This window comes from Aedes albopictus, chromosome 1 (genome assembly GCF_035046485.1).
Source record: "Aedes albopictus strain Foshan chromosome 1, AalbF5, whole genome shotgun sequence".
NCBI lineage: Eukaryota > Metazoa > Arthropoda > Insecta > Diptera > Culicidae > Aedes > Aedes albopictus.
This window is the reverse complement of record NC_085136.1, coordinates 74,075,307-74,102,360: the sequence shown is the minus strand read 5'-3', so window position 1 is coordinate 74,102,360 and position 27,054 is coordinate 74,075,307. Positions and strand designations below refer to the sequence as shown.

Here is a 27,054-nt window from a genome sequence, read left to right as displayed (position 1 = left end):
TCCACCTTTCGATCACCTCACGTCCGTCCGTCAAGAGGCCTGTGTCCTTATCCCTGGATGTTTCGGCTCGCAGCGCAGCACGAAGCCGTTGCGAGAGGGATACATTGAGCTTCTCGTAGAGCTTCCGTGTTTCATGCGAACGGTACAGCTGTTCCATTTCTCGAACTCCACTTCTTCCAGGCGGCGCTTTTTTCCCCAGAAGAGGCGGATCTGCTGTTTCCGCTTCTGTTAATGACGTTCCACATTCTGCCGGGTTCCTTGCTGCAGCATTACCGCCCTCGCTGCATTCTTCTCCGCCAAAATCATTCTGCACTCCTCGTCGAACCATTCGTTTCGTCAACTCCTCTCCACGCATCCGATGGTGCTCTCGGTTGCGTCGTTGATGGTTGCATTTACTGGTCTTCAACAGTCATCTTGAGGAGCCACATTGAGCACACCCTCGTCCGACTACGCTGCCTCGTGATTCTGCGCGTATGCAGAGGCGATATACGGTTCCTTTCAGTCGCTCAAGGTCGTGGCGGTTGCCGGTACCGTACATTATTGATGACGGAAAGTTTTGGGCGCAGTTTGACCATCACCCGATAGTGACCGGGGTCGATGTTAGTGCCACGATAGGTCCTGACGACCTAGTTGGACGCCTAAGAAAGGTATGTAGAGACTTGTACGTCCTCTCGGGCCTAGTTGTCACGGGAATTTGGGTGTTAATGGAATGATGAAGTCCAAAGGATACGTTGGCCCAACGTTTAGGCAGGAGGACCAAACTCTGCAAATTATACAAACTCCAGCATTCTCGAGACGAAATTGTTGACTTCGATTTGTGTTTGCCGAATATCCAGCAGCAATATCAGGGCCCATATAGCCGAGGCGGTAAACGCACGGGTATTCAGCATGACCATGCTGAGGGTGACGGGTTCGATTCCCGGTCGGTCCAGGATCTTTTCGTAAAGGAAATTTCCTTGACTTCCTTCGGCATAGAGTATCTTCGTGCCTGCCACACGATATACGCATGCAAAATGGTCATTGGCAGAGGAAGCTCTCAGTTAATAACTGTGGAAGTGCTAAGCTGAGAAGCAGGCTTTGTCCCAGTGAGGACGTTACGCCAAGAATAGGAGAGGAGGAGCAGCAATATCACGAAATGACACGATGAGAAGTGTAAAAGGGAATTGGTTGTTAGGTTTCGCTATCGCTTGCATCCGAGAAGCGGTGGCGTAGCTGGTTCATATGTATATGCTCGAATGAATGGTGGAGTCCACTGATCCCTTGCTCGCTAAAACCTCTCCTGAAGCCAGTGAAGAGAATTGTCAGACAAAAGAGGCACAAAACAAGCAACAAAGAAGGTGCGACGATTAGTCTTTATCCCTACTGGTGACAGATAATGACATGATCTCGAAATTTTTTGTTGCAGACAAAACGGAAGCTGAATTTGTTGCGTACTTTTCAACTCGTGAATAATCAATTATTACTAACCCAAAGTCGAAACTGTTTGATGATAGAGCTTCACCAGAGTTGCAGTGTTTACCGACTCGAAGTTACCGTTCGAAAATCGCAATGCAAGGCTTAAAAATCTCTAAACTCGTGGTGTACGATGTTAATCCCATTATTTTCAAGTTGGGACAAACTTATGTCGCATGGGTTGTTTTGTCGCAACAAATACAGGTTGCGACATTGTCATTATTGTTGCGCGATGGTTGAATTTTGGTTCACTGCCTGAAGCCTATGGTCCACTGCACGAATGTATGCTGGCCTGCTTGCTCTGACAGGAAATTTGACGTTTGAGCGGTGCCAACACCGCTCAAACGTCAAATTTCATGTGAGAGTAAGCAGGCCAGTAGAAATTCGTGCAGTGGACCATTCGGCTTTGTTTTGACGATGCGCTTGCGCGTACACTACATCGTCCGGATACGCTCCGGACCCTACGCTTTTGACCGCTTCGTGCCTTCGTTTGAACTGGTTGTTCTGCTTCCCATTAACCACACTCTAAAGAATTTTCACGTCCGATTTACGTGAAATATCACGTAGCTCATCCTTGTTCACAAAATCTCAAAAGTTACCTGACGTTAGTTACTATCACCCGATAATCACGGCGTATGCACCGCCCTGTTTGGCAAAATCCACCCAATTTTTCACGTTACTCGTTTGAATGCGTTTGTGTTAGTGAACTTCTGACTTGGAAGTTTCCGCCAAACGAAAGCTACGTGAATTTCAGGTGTGCAAAATAAAAACAATATGGCGTTGAAAGTAAGTTGGTGCAGGAACCACGCCGTTTCGGAGCAAGCTGCTGCAAATATTGAACGGTAATTTAATTGTTTAAGTCAATAGATGATTAATTATAGACAGTGTTTTATTATTTTCCTAAGTTTCAGAAGCAGGTGTTAGGGGCTGTTAGTCTCCTGACGGTGACGGAAAACTATAGTTCAGCGAGTATTTGGAACAGCTGGACTACAAAGATTTTGAGTCGAAATTTCTGGATTTGTTTGGAATCTTGGAGAGTACGAAACGTACATACGTTAGATGGTTTAATTATTATGTTTGTGAATGCAGATTGATTACCTCTGAATAAAAGACTGATAAAGAATTTTCTTAAACTGTTACATATATGTAGCAGCTTGTAGCGTATTTGAGGAGTCAAGAGTTTTTACATCCCTAAAAAATGCAATGAAGTATGCATTTTGTAAGGATTAACAATCTCTTGCCTCTTCAAATGCGTTGCAAGCTGGTACTGCTGCTTTATTTTCATACAAAAATCATGCATAAATTACGTGAATTTTACGTAGAACTAATCTTGTTTCCACGTAAAAGTTACCTGAAATTCCAGTGGCACTCACACATATTTCACGTAATCGGTACGTAGAATGAATGTCAAGTTTACCTGACTTATCATGTCGATTTGCAAAGCTCAAATTAATCCAGCTACCTGCCATTCCAGTGAAGGTTACGTGAAAAATATGGTGGACGAAAACTACCTATCTTTTCACGTAAATCGGACGTGAAAATTTTTCAGAGTGCAGGATTGGACGCGGAGAACTCTGCTTAAAAAGATCTAGGGATGTCCGCATTGACCGTTTGAGGAATAGGTGTGGCGAAGATTTACCATCCGGAACGTTTCGATTTGGTGTTAATGGCTAGTTTCCACTTCGTACGTACACGGAAAAACTGAAAAACTCAAAATTAGGTACTTTTAAACTCAATTTTGAGTTCTTTTTCATCTCCCTTCTCATGCGCTCTTTCTATTGTTGTCAGAGAGTGAAGAGAGAAACACCCCAACTTTTGCAGTTCCGTGCGTCAAGCCAAAACTGAGTTTCTAGCACAGTACTCAAATTTGAGTGAATACAACCTAGTCAAAATTTCGGTTGAGTTGAAAAAACTTAAAATTAGGTATTATTTTCACATGGAAGCAAGCGGGAACAACCCAACAAAAACATCGATTCCATCAACTCAAAATTGGCTTGACGCACGCAACCCCGAAGTTGGGTGGAAAGAACCCACTTTTGGGTAGTTTCGTCTCTCCGTGTACTGTGCAAAAAGATAGGACAAGTAATGGTCAGGTAATGATTCCGCTTCAAAATTACTTGTGCAGTTCGCAGATGGCAAGTAAGGAAAAAAGTGTAACACTCGTAACGCCTCCCGTGCAAATCAAATGGAGCTGTCACTTTTCCTTGCGGAGAAATTGTCCGCGCTATTTCCGTTTGGAAAAGTAACGTTCCTCCCCATACTGGATCAGTTGTCAAAATTACTTTCGGAAAAAGGTGGAATTTTACTTGGGCGCTCTACTTGGCAACACAAAACATAGCTTAAGCTTAGTTTCTTGTTGCCAAGTAGAGCGCTCAAGTAAAATTCCACCTTTTTCCGTAAGTAATTTTGACAACTGATTCAGTATGGGGAGAAACGTTACTTTTCCTTACGGAATAATAGCGCGGACTATTTTTCCGCAAGGAAAAGTGACAGCTCCATTTGATTCGCACGGGAAGCGTTATGAGTGTTACACTTTTTTCCTTACTTGCCATCTGCGAACTGCACAAGTAATTTTGAAACGGAATCATTACTTGTCCATTACTTGTCCTATCTTTTTGCACAGTACGTACGAAGTGGAAACTAACCATTAACCGGTAAATGAATAGGAGCGTATGAAGGTGATGGAATTTCACCGTCTTACACCCTTCAGCAAGTTCCTTCAGTCCTCTCCTTAGGGTGTCGACGAAACTTTCTGCTTGTCCGTTAGAATGTGGCTGATACGGCGCTGTCGTAAGATGCTGGATACCATTTCCGCAACAGAAAAACTTGAAACGGTCGCTAACGAACTGGGTACCATTATCGGACACAAAAGTCTGTGGGTTGTCATACCTTGCGAAAGGTTCTTGCAGGAGCTCTAGCGTCGCTGTAGTAGTGGTGCCACGGGCCTTGAAAAATTTCGGCCATTTTGAGTAGGCGTTAACCTGCGCAGTCGATATTGATCATTTTCCATGGTTTGTTGGTATCGGCCATGAGGATGGTCTTGCGGGGCAACTTTGCAGCAGCAGCATAGGAGCGACACTGGCACACAAACGATTCAACGTCCTCGCTGAAGTACGTCCAGGCCAGTACACGATCGAAGTTCAGGAATCTCAACACGATCGCCGAGCATGATGCAACCCTGAGCAACTTGAAGGCCTTCTCTTCACGAGTAGAATAAACGATTTGACGTGTAAGAGACTTGTGGTCGATCTGTAGAACGAATCTGCGACCGAATATCATCTTGTGGAATCGGGTAACTGCAAACACCAACGCGAACGCTTCCTTCTTGATTTGACCATAGTTTTCTTTCGCAAGTGTGAGCGACTTTGAAGCGTGAGCGATGGCTTCGATGGAATCGTTGGGAAAATGATGTATAAAGACGGCACCCAGGCCGTCCTTGGAGACGTCTCCAGCCACGACGTCGTTCCTTATCGTTCCTTAACGAAGTGCGTCTGAGATTGGAGATGATCGAGGAGTGATCAGAGTTGCTTCATCTGAGCAATGAACCGTCTGTAGTAAACTCATGGTTTACACAAGTCGAATGAAGCAAAAAATGCAAAATCCGACCAAAAAAACCTAATCTATTTTCAGAGACGTTCGTTCGTCCCAAAAGTCGTTAACAAACTGAACGCCAGACTTCAAACTACTCTCAGCCCGCTTCTTTCCATACCCACCATGCACACCAACACAAACATTCATCTATGCCGGCGAAACTCTTTCCTACCGTTCATCAACCCAGTTTCATTCGCGCAACGCTGTACACAGAGCCGCCTGTATGCATGTGTGTTTGTATGTGTATCACCAACCAACCAACCATCTCCGAACGCGACGCGAATGACAGCTCTCGTTCATGCAGACAGCACGCGAGCCGTTCATGGTTGGTTTTGGTGGAACGGGTGGAAAGTATCCCGACTATACGAGTATACCCAAATCAATACTGGCTTTGCAAATAGACACATCTCACATTAAATAAAATTTTCATAATAATAAGCCTCTATACACTACATTCGCTTTCTTCTCTACTCTTGAAAGCTTATTTTGCAAAAGCTAAGTACATATACCAATACTTTATAGATCGAGTTATAAATATTGCGTCATTTAATTATATATTTTTTATTGCTTTTGCTAAAAACAATGCGGTAAAATGTCATAAATTTTTAAGCGACTTTCACAATGATATCAAGCCCCTCAGTGCAAAAAAATCACATCTCACAAAACGAATAACAATTTAACATATTTTCTTTTATTTATATTTTTTTTTTGCTTCTTTTTTTCTTCTTTTTAAAACTATGATACAGGAAAATATGACATTCAAGATTTTAACATATCAGAAATGAATCATCTGATCCCAAATTAGAACAACATTGTATTGTTAATTTTACCATAAACATACATTTTTATTGTACTAGATCTTTTTATTGCAATTAAATACATCTAAAACTACTAAATTGCATTCATGAGCTTTCTGTTCTGTTCTGAGAATCCTGTTCACAGGCAACTTCAAACGCATCGCGATAGTCGAAAAAAATCTATTCTCTCAAACCACTTTATGAAATTAATTTGAAAATCTACAACTTTGAATCAAAATTAAATAAAAAAACGCATAACATCCTTTTAAAACATAACACTACAAAATATACCAAACTTATTCGAATACAGTTGATCCAAAATTTGATTCAAACTCAATTTAGTTTCAATTCAAAAGTAGTCCAAACCAATATTCAATTTGAAAATAATTCATATGAATACAAAACCATAATAATAATATCAATTCAAAATTCCTTTAAAGTTCTATCAAAATCAATCTCCATAAAATCCAAATCTAATCAAAATGAAATTTAAATACTATCTCTCAGCAATCTAATCTAAATCTTATCTAAAAGTGTGTTTAGAACAGAGTTTCCCATTGCTCATGTGTACATAAATGTGACAGCGAGCCTCCCACCAAATTGTCTCCCAGCACTTAAAAATCGCAGTGTGCTGAGCTGCTAAGAGGCACACGAAAATCTGGCGGGTGCGAGCTAGGCACCTAGCTCCCGGGGAGCTCGTCTCATGCGCTGCGTGAGCTGTTGGTATCTAAGGTGAAAAACAACTTCTTGGTAACGAAGAACCTCAACAACTTTTTTCCATACAGAACACAAGTGTCTGGTTGGTCTATGCGATACGACTAGGGACTCTCAATGCAAAGGTTAAGGTTTCAATTCTCGCTCGTTTAGGAAGTTTTTGTCGTGAAATTTTCTAATTTAATCAGCACATGAGACGAAGCTCATGAGGCACATCTTGAGAAAAATGAGGCACGCAACTTTCAGTCTCAAAATGTACTGTGCTCTTGGGAGCTGGCTTGCAATGAGGCTCCCGTACATGGGACTACAGCACGTGTACATCAACTCTGGTTTAGAATCAATTATTCACGATTATATCACAGACAAACACAATCAAAATCCAATCAAAATCCAATTCAAATCCAATCCAAATCCAATCCAAACTCAATCCAATCCAAAACCAATGCAAACCCAATCCTAATTCAATTCCAATCTAATCCAATCCAAACCCAATCCAAATCCAATCCAAACCCAATAAAAACCAATCCAAATCCAATTCAATCCAAAACCAATCAAAATCCAATCCAAACCCACTCTAAATCCTATCCAAATCCAATCCAAATTCAATCCAAATCTAATCCAATCCTAATCCAATCCAAACCCAATCCAATCCAAATTCAATGCAAACCCAATCCTAATTCAATTCAAATCTAATCCAATCCAAACCCAATCAAAATCCAATCCAAAACCAATAAAAACCAATCCAAATCCAAATTCAATTGAAATCCAATTCAACCCAAAACCAATCAAAATCCAATCCAAATCCACTCTTAATCCTATCCAAATCCAATCCAAAACCAATCCAAATCCAATTCAAATCCAATCCAAATTCAATCCAAACCCAGTCCAAATCCAATCCAAATCCAATGCAAATCCAATCCAAATCCAATTCAAATCCAATCCAAATCCAATACAAATCCAATCCAAATCCAATCCAAATTCAATCCAAATCCAATCCAAATCCAATTCAAATCCAAATCCAAATCCAAATCCAATACAAATCCAATCCAAATACAATCTAAATCCAAATCCAAATCCAATCCAAGTCCAATCCAAATTCAATCCAAATCCAATCCAAATCCAATACAAATCCAATCCAAATCCAATTCAAATCCAATCTAAATCCAAATCCAAATCCAATCCAAATCCAATCCAAACCCAATCTAAATCCAATCCAAATCCAAATCCAATCCAAATCGAATCCAAATTCAATCCAAACCCAATCCAAATCCAATCCAAATCCAAATCTAATCCAAATCCAATCTAATCCAAATCCAATACAAATCCAATCCAAATCCAATCTAAATCCAAATCCAAATTCAATCCAAATCCAATCCAAATCCAATTTAATCCGAAACCAATCAAAATCTAATCCAGATCCAATCCTTGTCCAACTCAAATACAATCCAAATTTAATCCAAATCCAAAACCAATCCAAATCCAATCCAAATCCAAATCCAATCCAAATCCAACACAAATCCAATCCAAATCCAATCTGAATCCAAATCCAAATCCAATCCAAATCCAATCAAAATTCAATCCAAATCCAATCCAAATCCAAAACAAATCCAATAAAAATCCAATCTAAATCCAAATCCAAATCCAATCCAAATCCAATCCAAATCCAATCCAAATCCAATCAAATCCAAATCCAATACAAATCCAATCTAAATCCAAATCCAATCCAAATCCAATCCAATCCAAATCCAATACAAATCCAATCCAAATCCAATCTGAATCCAAATCCAAATCCAATCCAAATCCAATTCAATCCGAAACCAATCAAAATCTAATCAAGATCCAATCCTTGTCCAACTCAAATCCAATCCAAATTTAATCCAAATCCAATCCAAATTTAATCCAAATCCAATCCAAATCTAATCCAAAACTTATCCAAAACCAATTCATTCCAATCCAAATCCAATCCTATTCCATCCAAACCCGATCAAAACCCAATCCAAATCCAAATTTAATCTAATCTACATTCAATCCGAATCCAATCTATATTCAACCCAAATCTAATCCAAATCCAATCCAAATTCAATCCAAATCCAAATCCAATCCAAATCCAAATCCAAATCCAATCCAAATCCAATCCAAATCCAATCTGAATCCAAATCCAATCCAAATCCAATCCAAATCCAATCCAAATCCAATCCAAATCCAATCCAAATCCAATCCAAATCCAATCCAAATCCAATCCAAATCCAATCCAAATCCAATCCAAATCCAATCCAAATCCAATCCAAATCCAATCCAAATCCAATCCAAATCCAATCCAAATCCAATCCAAATCCAATCCAAATCCAATCCAAATCCAATCCAAATCCAATCCAAATCCAATCCAAATCCAATCCAAATCCAATCCAAATCCAATCCAAATCCAATCCAAATCCAATCCAAATCCAATCCAAATCCAATCCAAATCCAATCCAAATCCAATCCAAATCCAATCCAAATCCAATCCAAATCCAATCCAAATCCAATCCAAATCCAATCCAAATCCAATCCAAATCCAATCCAAATCCAATCCAAATCCAATCCAAATCCAATCCAAATCCAATCCAAATCCAATCCAAATCCAATCCAAATCCAATCCAAATCCAATCCATATCCAATCCAAATCCAAATCCAATCCAAATCCAATCCAAATCCAATCTAAATCCAATCCAAATCCAATCCAAATCCAATCCAAATCCAATCCAAATCCAATCCAAATCCAATCCAAATCCAATCCAAATCCAATCCAAATCCAATCCAAACCCAATCCAAACCCAATCCAAATCCAATCCAAATCCAATCCAAATCCAATCCAAATCCAATTCAAATCCAATCCAAATCCAATCCGAATCCAATCCAAATTTAATCCAAATCCAATCCAAATCCAATCCAAATCTAATTTAATCCAAAACCAATCAAAATCTAATCCAGATCCAATCCTTGTCCAACTCAAATCCAATCCAAATTTAATCCAAATCCAATCCAAAAACTTATCCAAACCAGTTCATTCCAATCCAAATCCAATTCCATCCAAATACCATCCAAATCCAATAAAAAATCCAACTGAACACCAAATCCAAAACATATCCAATCCAAATCTATTCAAAATCCAAATCCGAATAAAATTCGATCCACATGCAACCCAAATAAAATAATTATAAGTTGAAGCTTATATCTCAATTCAAATATGATTCAAATCCTTATTTATTCATTATTAAATTCAAGTCAGATCCCAAACGAATTTCGATTCAATTAGAACCAAATCCAGCTCTAAAACATATTTAAACTGAATCCAATAACAATTCAATTGAAATGTAAATATAATTCAATCTACTGTAAGACCGAACACATTGTTAACCCATTTCTTTTATATCAAATTGATTTAGATTCAAAACTTGATTTCGATCTTCATAATCTTATACTTTGCATTCTTAGTTGTTTAATTCTCCATTATAGTCTCAAATTTTAAACCATTCTTTTATGCTCATATTAGTCGTTTTGTAGTTCTAGTATTCGACATCAGGAAAACTAGCCTGCTCCTGTATTCGCTCCACGGTGAATATTACTCAGTGATCATCACTTGACGTTGGAACTTCGTCCAGGCTTGATACGTTTCTTTTTAACAACTGTCGCTTTCCAACAGAAAAAATATCTTCATCAGTTATGAATTTCTTATCCATACTTGATCAAAACCAAAGTATTTTAAGGATGGAATCCTTTTCACTCTTCTTTCTTCCCGGTAATTTGCATCCATCTAAATGCATGTCATCTAAATACTTTTTTTTTGCAGTATTGGTGATTAAAAGTAGAAGTTATGTCGTGAAATTTAGAAAGCTTGAAAGGCAAATGCCATGTCTTTTTCTTCTTCTTCTGTATGTCTCTACATTCCCACTGGAACTTGATCTGCCTCTCTCCAACTAAGTGTTCTTTGAGCACTTCTACAGTTTTTTTTTATTAGAAGGACTTTCTTTGCCTGTCATTGCATGATTTTGTACATTGTGAAGCAAGCACAATGATACACTATGTCCAGGAAGTCGAGTTCAATTTCCCGGCCCTGATCTGGAATTGAACGCGCCGTCTCTGGATTGGCAATCCATAGCCTTAGCCACTAGGCTAACTGGAGACCCTCAGGTTCATATCAGCTTAATCATCTTTTTTTTTTTTTGATAAACTTGTCGGTAAATCGATTTTTTTTTTTTACTTGATTTCTACTAAGATGATAATCTGGAACGAATCAATCACTAAAATACGAAATGGGATTTCACATAACGTAACCTTTGTTTAGGAGACCAATTCTACAACAGAAAAAGTCCGGCTCAATCTCTTTGTTTCTCCGACCATACAACACAAATCTCAGTGTAGCTCTCTCCACATCCAATGCTTATCTAAATCCAATTCAAATTTAATTTATATCTAATTCACATTCAATCTAAATCCACTCCAAGTCCAATTCAAATGTGATCCAAATCCAATTGGAATCTACTCCAAATCCAATCCTTTTCCAAATCAAATCTAGATTCCTTTTCAATCCATTACAAATGCAATACAATCCCGTTTCAATCCAAATCTAATTCAGATCTAATCTTAATCCAATCCTAATCCACTTCAAATTAAATTAATAATCAAACCAGAACAAATTTGCTTCAAATCCAATTACAATTCAATCCATTATAAATCAATACACAATGTCCATCCACTTTGTGTTTATCAGAACCATTTCCTGATTTTTCTATTTCTGACTTCAACTGCACTGTCATGGATTGAGGTGTTCAGGCTCAATGTCTCCAATCCAGCGTCAAGTCCAGAATAAGATTGAAAGTCTAATTTCGACATTTGTTCCTCAGAGACCTTATCACTCTGTAGATCTAATTATGTAAACTTTTGCTAACTTTACTTTTTTTTTGTTGTATTCCACCGCAGAACAAAACTTCCTGCTCACTTTTTTTGTTTTTTTTTTTCAAAACATAAATATCTCAGAGTGTGTACCTAGAAGGTCCTGCTTTTACTTCCTTATACCAATCAATCACAATTGATCTATTTATTATCAGAGTCCTGCTCGCTCTGTTTTTTTTTGTAGCACGATCAAATAAAACAAATGCCTCAGAGAACTGCTCGCTCTGGAATTTGTATCACGTAGAGACCTGCTCGCTCTACTTACTACACTGCAAAATATTTTTGCTGGTTTTTGCTGATTTTTTTGCATGCTGATTGCATTCAGCAATACAAATTACTGAGTATCAGCAATTATTTTTCAACTTGCTTAACCATCCAGCAATTTTGACAGTTGATCAGCAACTTTATGCTGAAATTCAGCAAAAATGTTGCTGAAATTCAGCTATTTCTTTTGCTGATTTTTTTTGCGTGCTGAAAAGCATTTCAAAAACTTTGGTGTGTACTTTGAATCATTCGATCACAGAAAAAAAAAATGCCTCAGAGACCTGCTCGCTCTGAAAATCATGTAGAGTCCTGCTCGCTCTACTTTTTTTTTTATAGCATTCGATCAAATAACAAAAAAATATCTCAGAGACCTGCTCGCTCTGGAATTCGTAGAGTCCTGCTCGCTCTACTTATTACTTCAAAATATACAAATACAAAAAAAGTAATGCATCAGAGACCTGCTCGCTCTGTATAACGTAGAGTCCTACTCGCTCTACTTTTTTTTTCTTCATGATCTTTGCAATCAAATAATACTTTCTGATTCAAACCTACCCTGCTGCGCCATGTAGTAAACTCATGGTTTACACAAGTCGAATGAAGCAAAAAATGCAAAATCCGACCAAAAAAACCTAATCTATTTTCAGAGACGTTCGTTCGTCCCAAAAGTCGTTAACAAACTGAACGCCAGACTTCAAACTACTCTCAGCCCGCTTCTTTCCATACCCACCATGCACACCAACACAAACATTCATCTATGCCGGCGAAACTCTTTCCTACCGTTCATCAACCCAGTTTCATTCGCGCAACGCTGTACACAGAGCCGCCTGTATGCATGTGTGTTTGTATGTGTATCACCAACCAACCAACCATCTCCGAACGCGACGCGAATGACAGCTCTCGTTCATGCAGACAGCACGCGAGCCGTTCATGGTTGGTTTTGGTGGAACGGGTGGAAAGTATCCCGACTATACGAGTATACCCAAATCAATACTGGCTTTGCAAATAGACACATCTCACATTAAATAAAATTTTCATAATAATAAGCATCTATACACTACACCGTCCACAGTAGTTAGTTGCACCGAGATACGATCATAGTTACGATACATTCGCTGGAAGTGCTATTTTGAAGATAGCGCTTGTTTTGGCCGGATTTGCGCGGAGACCATCCTTGTCGACGATGTGGCCCAGAAATTTGATCTTCGCTTTGGAGCAGTATCGGAGCGTTGACTGGAACACTTCAGGAAACTTGGCTTGAAATTTCTACATCGTTACGTCTGAGTTTTGATGCATGTTGTTGACCAATAAGCTAAATGGAATCCACCAGATATTGAAATGATCAATTGTTGCGATTCCGAGTACGTTGAGATCCGAATTGCTCGTGAAGAAAAATCAGCCAGATTTTGTCACGACTTGAACGGAGATTTCGGCGTTGAACTCACCTAGGAGCTCGAATCCCGATGCTGTCACCAGAGACACTCACGGTGTCGACTTCCGATGGAATGGTGCTTGCCAACAAGGTTGTCCAATGATATCCAAGTGCACTTGAAAATATTGGTGCTGTTGGATGCGCAATCGAACTACATCGTTGATTTCGATCTTGACAAGGATCTTTACGTACTTCCGCTTTTTCGTGAAGTCAACTTGCTTAACCGATGTAAGATATATACACTCCCGATCAAAAGTTTGGGGTCACCCCCTCAAAAACATGTCATTTTTTTAGGCCCATATCTTCGCCAATTTGCGTCCGATTTCAAAAACCTAGGTCTCATTTAAAAGATAATAACTCAAAGAAACTTTGAACAAGATTTAAAAGAAACTTTTTCAAAAAAATTTGTATGCAAACTTAACTCAAAGTTGCCAAATTTTCTAAAAAATGAATATAAACTTACGGAAGTGTCGCTGGAAATTGGGTTGACCAAATTTTAAGATGAGAGCGGTAATATAACCCATGTTCTATTAGCTTTCAACTGCTTTTTACAGAACTTAGCTAAAAAATCTAGAAAAAAAAGTTATTAAGTAAATTAACTCTTCATGTCATCGACCAAAAGTTTGGGGTCACCCCTCGAAATGATGTATCGGCCAAAAGTTTGGGGTCACCATCGTAAAACATAGAAAAGTGATTTGTTGATATCTTTGTCATCTTTCATTCAATTTCAATTCTTCTTGGCTTATTTGAAACAAAATGAATGATACTTACTGCATAGACATTGAACCACACAAATTTGTTGAAATTCACATACTAAAACTTAACGTAAAGTTGCCTCATTTTTTGAAGTGTGGTTAAATGTGTTAACTTTTGATAACATTTTTATATACAAAAATCGTTAAATACGTCAAGTTAAAGACATCAAACGTAAATTTAGTTAATTATCTTTGAAATGGTCCAAAAAGAATTAAAATTGAACTATAGATGACGAAGATATCACACCAAATCACTTTTCCATGTTTTACGAAAGTGACCCCAAACTTTTGGCTGATACATCATATTGAGGGGTGACCCCAAACTTTTGGTCGATGACATGAAGAGTTAATTTACTTAATAACTTTTTTTCTAGATTTTTTAGCTAAGTTCTGTAAAAAGCAGTTGAAAGCTAATAGAACATGGGTTATATTACCGCTCTCATCTTAAAATTTGGTCGACCCAATTTCCAGCGAAACTGCCGTAAGTTTATATTCATTTTTTAGAAAATTTGGTATGTTTGGGTTAAGTTTACATACAATTTTTTTTGAAAAAGTTTCTATTAAATCATGTTCAAAGTTTCTTTGACTTATTATCTTTTGAATGAAACCTAGGGTTTTGAAATCGGACGCAAATTGGCGGAGATATGGGCCTAAAAAAATGACATGTTTTTGAGGGGGTGACCCCAAACTTTTGATCGGGATTGTATCTTTGCACTTGACGACTTTCGGGATTCGGTTTGTTTTGAATATTTCTTTTCAGATGAGGAGCAGTAGCCTTCCTTGTGGTTCTTCCGTTTGCACTTCGTTCAGGTATGCGTCTGGTAGGGACACTTCATGACGTAGTGTAGATCTGCACAGAATCAGCAGGGGGTTTTCGGTGACTACGACTTCTTCTCCTTCTGACTTGAAGCATAAGAATCTTCTTCTTGGTAACGGAAAACCTTAACAACGATTTCACTGTAACGATTGGGTGGTAACTCTTTCGTGCTTCTTTCCGACCGTCTCACAGATGGTTCTGGCACTGGTTGTTCCTCCTTTTCGGTTCCTTGACTACAATCATCTTCTTCCGATGTAGACTCCTTGGTTGTAGGACTGACTCGTACTCCATTAGTCCAGAAGACTTCGGACTGATTTGCAACAGTTTCCCTTCGTTCAAACATCGTTCATCTCTGCTGTGATACACTTTGTTTGTTGGCAGATTCGAAACGGTATGCCTTGACAGAGGATCTCAACGTAAGCTTCATTCCATTTGGCTCCAACTTGGTCCTCTTCTGGCTCGCGATACGAACTCACGCGCTGATTCCGTGCAAATGTGCAAGTATTTCAAATTTGGCTTCTTCCCATACCAGGCTTCATATGGTGTTTTCACGGTAGATCGCGTTGGTAGTAGATTCTGAATGTACGTGGCGGTGTTGATAGCTTCTGCCCAGTATTTGTTACCCATTCCAGCATCGATGAGCATACAGAGCTCCATTTCGACGAGACTTTGGTTTTTACGTTCCGCAACCCCGTTTTGCTGGAGACTGTAGGTTGCTGTGCACAGCGGAATGATACCCTTCTGACGATACAATCTGTCTAATCTTCTTGACTTGTATACTCCACCGCCGTAGGACCGAACGGTGGCAGGTACTTTTCGAAAACGGGTTTCAGTCATCCGAATATGCCGTTGCATTCGTTGTGCATCTTCTGACTTCTTTCGTAGGGAATATACGGTACAGTAATGAGTGAAATCATCTTTGGCCGTCATAAAATATCGGACTCCTCCTGGAGTGACGGTGCTCATGGCTCCACATAAATCGGTATGCACGAGTTTCAACATCATATTTCTGGCCATCTTTCCCTCTAGACAGCATTCACAGTCGATGCTAACGATGTTAAACTTCACATTTCTGGATTCGCATGCTGGTTGCGAGATCCTCACGTTCCAATTTTCGGATAGCTTCTTCATCGCGATGTCCTGGTATACGGTGCCATTTGTAGACGCAATCTTTTGAATGATTGGCTGTCGCAGCAGATAACAGTACACTTTTCTTCAACGATTCCAGCTGATAGAGACCAGCCTTATTCACCAACCAAGGCGGTAACCAATCCATGCTTCGAGATTTTACAGATTGCTCCAATGAAAATTATTTCAACACCTTTCTCCGGTAGCTTTCCAAACGGACACCAGATTTGCGTTCAACCTCGGAACATGTAGAACGTCGGTGATTGTTTCCTGCTTCTCATCATTGTCCACTGTACAGTGCAGTATTCCAGAACCATTTCCAGAAACACCTACTTCATTTCCGTTAGCCAGTGTTACTGTCAATTCGGAGCATGTTTCGTACGTGCACCGGAACCCACGACCCAAGAATCAGTCGTATCCGGTCCATCACGTGTCGTGAAGCAAAACGCTGAGCTTCCCTCACAGTTCGCTGTTATCTTCCTTCACAGTTCGCATTGGATTGCACATGACACTCTTTCTTGACATAACCACGTTTTTTACAGCTATGGCAGATAATTTGCTTCCCCGAGGATTCCACTCTCAACAACGATTCTCTCCGCGATGAATATCTTTGGCGCTTCATGAATTCGTCCAACAACTTCCACTTGACGAGGTCCATGATTAACTATTCATCCGAGCGACTCTCCAAAGCTGTAATTAAGATATCATACAATTCCAGCAGGCTCCTCAATACCATCCTAACCAGCAACTGGGAGTCAAGCTGGGGACCAGCGTTCGAAAAGCGAAAGAGAAGGACATCTATTTCTTGAAGATGCTGTTCCATACCGTCACCATCCCGGAACTGTAACTGTGCAAATCCGCTTCAGTAACGTGACTCGAGACGTGATGATGCTTCTTCACAGGACGTTGTAGGTTTCTCTGGCAGTTCGACAATCCCGAAGGATCGGTTGTTGATTATCTTCAACGAACAGAGCAATAGTCGCCCTGGCATCATCGTCTCCCTGCTTTCATTCGCTCGCGATCGTAACCCGTGGAACGTTCAGAATCATCCGGAGAAACTTATTCTAAACTCTCTGGAGTTTGAGATGATGTGTTTTTTGGAGCAGTTTTCCCAAACTGACATACCGTACTCGATCACTGGAGGGATTATCTGTTTGTAGACAGTAAGCTTATTTTTCAGGGACAACGTCGACCTCCTTTTGATTAACGGGTTCAATAATGTGGGTAAAGATTTGCATTTGGTGACAGTTTTGTCAACCTGGTGCCTGAAAATAAGTTTACTGTCTTGGGTCACGCCAAGAAAACCAGCCTCTTTGAACAATTTAACCGTTGTGTCGTTCAGGGTGATTTTACCATCCTCAGGCGGATCAAGTCTGAAGGATTTTGAGTAGGGAAAAAGGATGACCTGGGTCTTTGCTGCCTTGATGCAGATCTTCTAGCTGGTTCCAGTTTCGCGAGGACTTCCTGGTCTTGTTGGAGCTTCGCCGCAAGCGCTCTTATAGCCTAACCTTTGTAAACGACTGACGTCAGGGAGCGGGCGTATATCCAGGTGAACAGGTTGTACAAAATTGGACCTAGTATACTTCTCTGGGGGACACCGGCGGAGATTTCTTGCGCGTTGGCGGTAACCACACTAAGTGAGACCCGGAATGTCCTACCTGACAGATAGTTTATGATGATTTTCACCAGATAGCTGGGAAATCCATATCGGTGCAGCTTGTACACCAGGCCATTGTGCCAGACATTGTCGACAGCTTTTTCGACGTCGAACAGTGTCATGGCAGAGGTTTTTGAGACATACTTGTTCCGCCTGAGGAATCAACAGATTCGGGACAGTTGATTCACGGTGGATCGTCCACGTCGAAAGCCAAACTGTTCCTTCTTCTTTTTCTTCTTCCTTTTGTTTGGATGCGTCTCCTGTCACATCTATTTATGGCACAGCAGATTGCTATAACGCCTGTCAGTTTTTATGTCACTTTGTTTCCAGGTGTCTAGTTCAAATTTGCAGTTTAAGCTCTTTTAGAAAGTTAATTAGCCTTTTGAGATTGTTTACATCGTTGGTCTTGAATACATCTAGGATTGTGAAAAAAGCATCTAGGGAAGCATCCATTAAGTACGTCACGCTAAAATTGAGAATTTCCACCCCCCTCCCCCCTTCGTACGGGTTTTTCCTATACCTAATACATTGCTTGTCACACTTTCACAAACCTCCCCTCCCCCTCTTAGCGTCACGTACTTAATGGATGCCCCCTAGGTGGTGTTTATCGCGGAGTTGTAGGTGTTTAATACAATTAAGGATGATGTGTTCCGCAGTTCTTGGTTTTTCGCATAGTTCGCAGCATCGGTCGTCTTTAATTCGCATCATACTCAACCAGTATGGTGAGAAATCATGACCCGCGATTAATCGGTTAAGTGTTCTGACTTCAGAGTTGGTAAGAGGCACGTTGTGATACCAAGACTTGGGGTTGATTCCAGTTTGGTATTGAAAGAATTTTCGTCTTTTCCCTTGTTCCTGGGTGTAGCTAACATACCACATCATTTGAACTTCGTCAATGATTGCGTCCTTGCATCTGGATATAGCATCATGAATGAACATTTTGTTAACCACTGCTTCCGTTTGGTCTAGTCCTAGCTTTGCAAGTCTATCCGCCGTTTCGATGCCCTGCACGTTTACATAACCAGGGATCCATTGGATTCTGGTCGTCATCCCGGCAGCCTTCCGTATTATGCTGTAGATCACTTCGTCCTGCTCATTGTTGTCCATTTGGCTTCTTATCAACTCGCATCCCGATTTGAAGTCGGTAAGTATTGCGGCGTTATGGATCTGTCTTCTCTCGAGGTATTGTAGTGCCACATATATCGCAACTAGTTCTGCCGACATGATATAGAACGTGTTTTGTAGTTTTAGTTTAAGCATGAAATTGTTAGTCTGATCATACACGCCAGTCCCACATCTGTCTTCAATTTTTGAAGCATCTGTGAAGATTTTAGTGCATTTTTCGTATTTACTGGCAAGTAGTCCCAGCGTTGCTTGCTTCAGTACTCTGTTTGAAGTAGTTTTCTTCCTCCAATTGTCTACATCTGTTTCCACCGCGATTGTTACCTTGTCCTTCACACGAACTGTTCTGGATACTTGTTGGAATACATTCTAGTATTTGATGAATACGAACTCTAAGTAGGTTGGTGGTTTATCCTGTGTGTCGTCAAGCTCCATCTTCTCCAATTGGTCCCAGACTGGAGAATCAAATTGTACATGTCTAATTATTGCTTTTGCTGCCATCAGCTCTCTTCTGTATTCCAGCGGTGGATGGCTCGCTATTGCACAGAGGGTGATGATTGGAGTGGCCTTGGTACAGCCTGTCACCTTTCTCAGTCCTGCATTATTTGCTACCGTTAAAGCTTGTAGGTTGGTCTTGCTGGCGTTTGCGTATATCGATGATCCGTAATCGAGGTATCCTCGTATTATGCCGTTGTTGCTACTAATTACCTTCAACATGTTTATTCTATCCATCGCATTCCTTCTGGTTTCTCTGACATGTGCTCCGAATTTGAAGCCTCTGTCAAAGTTCAACCCGAGGTATCGGTGAACGTTGACGGTTTCGATCTCCATCTCGGTAATCTTGATTTCAAGCTTTTTATTGCTTATATGAAAAAGCATTGCTTTGGTTTTATCCGGGTTTATCTTCAGGTGGAGTTCCTTGGCTTCCGTTGACAGCTTATCGATGAAATTTTGCGCGCTTTGGTTGACCATCTCTATTGATTCTCCTTCTACGACTATAGAGAAGTCGTCTGCGAATTGCACGAGTTCAACTCCTAGGATTTGAACCTGTACCTGTCTGTCCCTTAGGAAGCGCAAATTGCTGGAGGCATAACTTTCCTGTAGAGATTGCTTTCTAGGGTGCTTGTAATAGCGGAGTTGTACGCATTGCTCAAGTCAATGAATACAATTACTGCTCTGGATATTCATCTCCCCTGGGGAAATGTTTATCCAGAAACTGCAGCGAATTCCAGGAACTTCTCCTTCATAAGCTGTCGTTTCTTATTGTTGAAAATGCATTCCCTTTTCTTTATTTCGACAAGGTCCTGTAGGTTGCCGGTATGGTTGAACCTTTTCCGGGCCTCGTTTTTGCTTTTCCATGCTTCCTCAACTTCTGAGCTCCACCAGTACTTCGGTTGATATTTGTTTTTCTGCTTACTATTTTTTATGATTTTTTAGTCTCGTTCTGTAGTTCTCCCAAGTTGCTTATTGTCGAATTTCCTCCAACAGCTTTCTTTTGTTAATGATTTTTCTCTCCGCGTTCTGGCCATTTCTAACGATGGTAGTTTTAATTGCCATGCTGCTTCCGATCCCGAAGTCCAATATCTGCATTTCAGTATCTTGGTAGATTGTGGGTGAGCAAAGAACCAAGTCTATGGTCATTGCCCGCTTATTCAACTCTGCTGGGATGAATGTCGGTTGTCCATCGTTCATAAGAATGATGTTCTCATTCGTGATGATCTGGTACAGGGCCTCTCCTTTATTGTCCGCGTGATACGAATCCCAGATTCTGCTATGTGCATTCATGTCCCCGCCGACGACGAAGTACTTGATTGCACTTATCGCCTTCTTTGAAATCGCCAATACTGGTTCCAGGAGATGCGTAGATGGACACTACTGCCAAATCCAAGTCAGTCACATACCGTCCAACTGCCTGGATGTTCTTTGTATTCTTCAACTGAAGGCTTCTGCTTCTGAGAAATCTGTGTAGGATCACCATCGCCCTTCCGTAACCGTACTCTCGTGAGCTATAGAAGTTGTTGTAGTTTGATATCCGGTATTTACGGTCCTCTAACTCTTGTTTAGTCCAACTTTCTGATATTACCGCAATTTTATATTCATCCTGTATTAACACTCTTATTAATTCATTTTTGTTTTTTGAGACGCTTTGTATGTGAGGAAATGTTTTGGTATGTACGCTGTGTAGTTTTGTTGCTTCAGTGCCTTCCTGGAGCTGATTCGCCGTTTGTGCTGTCTTGGTTAGTACTATTAGCTTCTTGCGACCTAGTGGCCTGACGTTGATGACATTTTACTTGTATTCCGTTTTCTTGTTCAGGATTTTGCCCATGACAGTTTGTTGATTGCCAGATTTCCTTCTTGATTGTCCGTGAGCTCTACCAATACTCGGTAGGGCAAAGAATCCGTGTTGCTGTATGTGTAGACTATTCTGGGGTTCGGATTCGACCCTCCACCGGAGTCTTCTGCAGATCGATCCAACTTTGCAGGGTTGTTGTTCGGCATTCTTGCAACATGCCCTGCTCATCGTATCCTTCCGGCTTTGGCCACCTTCTGGATGCTAGGTTCGCCGTAAAGTACAGCGAGGTCGTAGTTCATCCTTCTCCGCCACACACCGTTCTCCTGCACACCGCCGAAGATTGTCCTTAGCACGCGTCGCTCGAAAACTTCCAGTGCTTGTAGGTGTAAGTGGTTATGTCGGAGACACTGATTAAAAATCAGCGCAAGATGAATGTAGAACTGGAAACTCAGGTGCTTGAACTCCAACTTCAAGATGTTATCGAAACCTGGGGCCTTCATGTTCTTGGAGGTTTTTTGTATATGTCGCCAGTTCGGTAGCAGTGATGTCTAACTCCTCTGTGAAGTCGTTTGGAGTCAGATGTAGCGTATTCTCATGGTTATTTACAGCCTCTTTATGCGGACTAACTATATCTGCTCCGAGATTGTAAGACGACCTATCTCAACAGGAGTAATCAAGTGATTGGCAGAGCCATTGTTGTCTAGCGGGATCAACGTCGGAATGGGCCTGGGCTTGGTTTTCAAAACGTTGGTCATCTTCCAGAATGGCTTAGCACAGTCTGGAAAAGAGCGGATCTTATTTGGCAAATCGTTATTTTTGGTTAGAGGTCCACCATTCTGGCTTGGGTGATATATGTCAAGCGATTAACATGAGTTTTCAAGGCAGGCAGACCAGTGACGCTCTATTGCAAGCTCTCATATTTATACCATTACTTGACTTTCTTGTTTTTTTTTTTCGATAAACAAACTTTTTGGCTTTTATGCAAAAGTATTACATCACCTACTCAACTCTTTCAACATCAACGGGTGGTAGGAGAATTGATAAACAATAACGATCCGATCACCTCACGAGATTAAATCAACAAATTTTGTAATTGCTTACGGTTGGATCTTCAACATAAATACTAGAGGAAATATAAGAGAAATTACAGAAAGAAGTCCAAAAACATCTAAGAAAAATCCCGTGATGTAAAATCCCACGAGAAACTCCGATAGAACTTTCGCAAAACTCTATGAAAGCAATCCCTGGCAGAACATCTGCAAGAAGAAATCTCGCAAAAAAGAAGGAGAAACTGTTAGCAAGTCATCCCGGAAAACCACAAAGAGAAATTCCTGAAGAAATTCTGAATGATTTTAAAAAAGATTTCCCAAGGGGTTTCCAACAAGTTTTTTAGTGACAAGTAATCAATGATTACTTTCGATTTCGCTGAGTAATCATGTTAATCAGAAGTAACCATTAGTAATCCGAAGTAATCAACGGTAATCAGATGTAATAAATGGTAATCAGAAGTAATCAATAATAATCAGATGTAATCAATGGTAATTGAATGTAATCAACTAGGTAATCAACGGTATAACCAAACAAAGTAATCACAAGTAATTAGTTGTAATCATATGATAATCATAGTTAATACGAGTAATGAGTAGTAATCTTAAGTAATCTTGGTAATCAATAAGTAATCATAAGTAATCAAGGTAATCACAAGTAATCCTGGTAATCAGAAGTAATCATTGATAATCTTGAATAATCAATAGTAATCTTGGTAATCATTAAGTAATCAAGGTAATCACAAGTAATCATGGTAATCAGAAATAACCATTAATAATCCGAGGTAATCAATCGTAATCAGAAGTAATCAATGGTAATCAGATGTAATCAATGGTAATCAAATGCAATCAACGGTACAACGAAACAAAGTAATTATGAGTAATCATAGGTAATCTGTGTAATCAGTAGTAATCTTGAGTAATCAATGGTAATCTTGGTAATCAATAAGTAATCACAAGTAATCAAGGTAATCACAAGTAATCATGGTAATCAGAAGTAATCTGAGTAATCTTTAGTAATCTTGAGTAATCAATAGTAATCTTGATAATCAATAAGTAATCATAGTAATCACAGTAATCAATGAGTAATCAGAGTAACTTTTTCCGTAGTGACAGGTAATCAATTTAGTTGGAAACCCCTTGGGATTTCCGAAAGAAAGCAAGCGTTGAAGCTTATCGGAAAAAAAAACACTACGGCAATCCTTTCAAAGAAGGAATTACGTTATGTTACAAATCCAAGGAGAATTCCCGGAAGGGAAAATTTTGGAAGTTTGGAAGGAATTTTCGAGCAAATTACTAACCAAATATCTAAAGGAATTTCTAATATAGACCCGAAATTATAGATTTTCTCTAATAAAATGGATGCTTCAAACCGCTGACAGCCCTGCAGGAAATTTAATATAAAAAAAAAATATTTTTATTTTAAAACCTGATAAACACGCTTTTTAGCAAAATGCATCATACTTATCCTCTCACATATGATTCACTTTTCATCAATTTAAATACTTCGCCCGAAAATAGTTTCCCTCACTTTTGTCCCACCCTAACGTACACCGCGGATGTTTATTGGTAAAGCATGACCTAATAACACGGCAAGGAGATTTTCACCGTCCACCAGACGACCATCACACCCCATCACAGTTTCCCCCGCAATTCTCTCGCGCACACACACACCCGGTCACTTCCGGTGGTAATCTTCCACCGCGCGGTGGCTTCCCCGGTTCCCCAGCACGGAAAACCCTCGAAAATTCCCGCAGCGACGAAATAGAAAAAAAATCAACGCCGTCCATATCACTTCCCGCACTGCTGCGCGATGGATGGATGATCCATGATCGGAAAGCAGTCAGCAAAATATTTACTTCTCTGGCGCTGGCTCCGATTGCGTATCATCCAGCTGGACATATTCATCGTTTTGCGCTGCTGGCAGCTGCCGTCCGGAGTCAAATTTGCACTTGCACCGTCCGCGGCACTCCCGAGCACACTTCGAGCACCGATTTTCACCACCGGAACGCGATTTTCGTCGTACAATCACCGAATAATAATTTCTCCGACGCGCAAACACCGTTCTTCATGATGGCTCTTCTCACTGCGATGATGGACGATGCGAGGCCGAGGCGATGCGATCAAATTTTTTTTTTGACGGGCGGGTGCTGTGCAGCAGAAAGCGAACTAACGGGAAGTTTGACGTTTTGTTTTTAACGGCGCGTGGCCGGCGTGGGCCCATGCAGCTGCTTGATGTGAAACACGGAAAAAATAACACTGCTACTTCGACAGAACGGTGAAGTACTAGAAGTACTAGAGCTACTAGAAGTACTAGAGCTGAATTTTAGTATGGTGAGGTCAATAGGACAGGTCGGTGAAGTACTAGATTTGTAGTAATGAGCTGAATTTTAGTATGGTGAGAAGGTCAATTCTCCGTTTCTGCAATTAAATAGGAAGCAATCAGTGAAGTACTAGATTGAAAGTAGTGAGCTGGATTTTTGTATGGTGAGATGATCAATTCTCCATTTCTGCAATGAAATGGCGCAAACAGCGTGGGTTATATGATTTATTGACTAATTTGATGCTGTTTGAGCAAAAGTTTGGGTGACTGTGTTGTTGAAGTTGTAAGAAATAAATAATACAACAATGCAGTTACCCAAACTTTTGCTCAAACAGCATCAAATTAGTCAATAAATCATATAACCCACGCTGTTTGCGCCATTTCATTGCAGAAATGAAGAATTGATCATCTCACCATACTAAAATCCAGCTCACTACTTTCAATCTAGTACTTCACTGATTGCCTCTTATTGTGCAAAAAGCGTCGGTATTATGATTCCTTGCCTAATTTGATGCTGTTTTAGCAAAACTTTGGGCAACAATGTTGTTGTTTTCTCCATTTCTTGCATCATAAACAACATAGTTATCCAAAGTTTTGCTCAAACAGCATCAAATTAGGTAAGGAATCATAATACCCACGCTTTCTGTACCATTTCATTGCAGAAACAGAGAACTGACCTTCTCACCATACTAAAATTCAGCTCATTACTACAAATCTAGTACTACACCGAACGTGCCCCATTGTCCGTTTCTGCAATGAAATGGTGCAAAAAGCGTGGGTATTATGATTTATGTTGCAAGAAATGGAGAAAACAACAACACTGTTGTCCAAAGTTTTGCTCAAACAGCATCAAATTAGACAAGGAATCATAATACCCACTCTATTTGCACCATTTTATTGCAGAAACGGACAATAGGAAGCAATCAGTGAAGTACTAGATTGAAAGTAGTGAGCTGGATTTTTGTATGGTGAGATGATCAATTCTCCGTTTCTGCAATGAATAGGTGTAAACAGCGTGGGTTATATGATTTCTTGCCTAATTTGATGCTGTTTGAGCAAAACTTTGGGTAACTGTGTTGTTGAAGTTGCATGAAATAAATAATACAACAACACAGCTACCCAAAGTTTTGCTCAAACACCATAAAATTAAGCAAGAAATCATATAACCCACGCTGTTTACACCATTTCATTGCAGAAACGGAGAATTGATCATCTCACCATACAAAAATCCAGCTCACTACTTTCAATCTAGTACTTCACTGATTGCTTCCTATTGACCTTCTCACCATACAAAAATTCAACTCATTACTACAAATCTAGTACTTCACCGATCTGTCCTATTCTCCGTTTTTGCAATGAAATGGTGCAAAAAGCGTGAGTATTATGATTCCTTGCCTAATGGGGCACGTTCGGCGTAGTACTAGATTTGTAGTAATGAGCTGAATTTTAGTATGGTGAGAAGGTCAGCTCTCTGTTTCTGCAATTAAATGGTACAAAAAGCGAGGGTATTATGATTCCTTGCCTAATTTGATGCTGTTTGAGCAAAACTTTGGATAACTATGTTGTTTATGTTGCAAGAAATGGAGAAAACATCAACACTGTTGCCCAAAGTTTTGCTCAAACAGCATCAAATTAGACAAGGAATCATAATACCCTCGCTTTTTGTACCATTTCACTGCAGAAACGGAGAATTGATCTTCTTACCATATTAAAATTCAGCTAATTACTACAAATCTAGTACTTCACCGATCTGTCCTATTTGATGCTGTTTGAGCAAAACTTTGGATATCTTGAGGGATATCTATGTTGTTTATGTTGCAAGAAATGGAGAAAACAACAACACTGTTTGCTCAAATAGCATCAAATTAGACAAGGAATCATAATATTCACACTTTTTGCATGATTTCATTGCAGAAAAGGAGAATTCAGTAACAAATTTTGAAAACGACGTATAATCAATGCTACACCATTGATTATACGTCGTTTTCAAAATTTGTTACTGAATTGATCTTCTCACTATACTAAAAATCAGCTCATTACTACAAATCTAGTACTTCACCGATCTGTCCTATTGACCTTCTCACCATATTCAGCTCATTACTACAAATCTAGTATTGTCCGTGCAGTTGAATCCCGGATTGATCCCGGAATTTTCGACTAGCGAATTTGGATTTTTCTCAAAATCCGTGCGTTGGACCTAACTTCGGAAGTGGTGCGCTCTATAGCGGATCAGGTTTACTATACAGCGCACCATCTACTCCAATGGGGCACGTTCGGTGTAGTACTAGATTTGTAGTAATGAGCTGAATTTTGTATGGTGAAGAGGTCAATTCTCCGCCATGAAATGGTGGAAAAAGTGTGGGCGTGTGGGTATTATGATTCCTTGCCTAATTTGATGATGTTTTAGCAAAACTTTGGGCAACAGTGTTGTTGAGAACTCAGTAAAAGGATGGGAAAAATACCGAGCTGATCTTAGTGTGTAGTTATCCAAAGTTTTGATCAAACAGCAACAAATTAGGCAAGGATCATAATACCCACGCTTTTTGCACCATTTCATTGCAGAAACGGAGAATGGCCTTCTCACCATACTAAAATTCAGCTCATTACTACAAATCTAGTACTTCACCGATCGTGCCCTAAAAATATTTTCCGTGTTGATGATAAAATTTATTTCAAAGCGTGTATGATGTGCTGCATGGAACGAAATGTGTTCCAAACCGCGCAAACGTCAGAT

The 27,054-nt window shown here is 39.9% G+C and overlaps 1 protein-coding gene across 1 annotated transcript in view; it reads right to left on the bottom strand.

Moving 5' to 3' along the window:
• LOC109422082 (rapamycin-insensitive companion of mTOR) overlaps nt 1-24,134 on the bottom strand; it is a 71,199-nt gene extending 47,065 nt beyond the window's left edge. Inside the window, exon 1 of the mRNA XM_019696717.3 lies at nt 23,857-24,134. Within this exon, the coding sequence (XP_019552262.3) occupies nt 23,857-23,905 (49 nt within the window). The 5' untranslated portion in view covers nt 23,906-24,134. The remainder of the gene's footprint in view (nt 1-23,856) is intronic.
• Nucleotides 24,135-27,054: the final 2,920 nt, after the last annotated feature.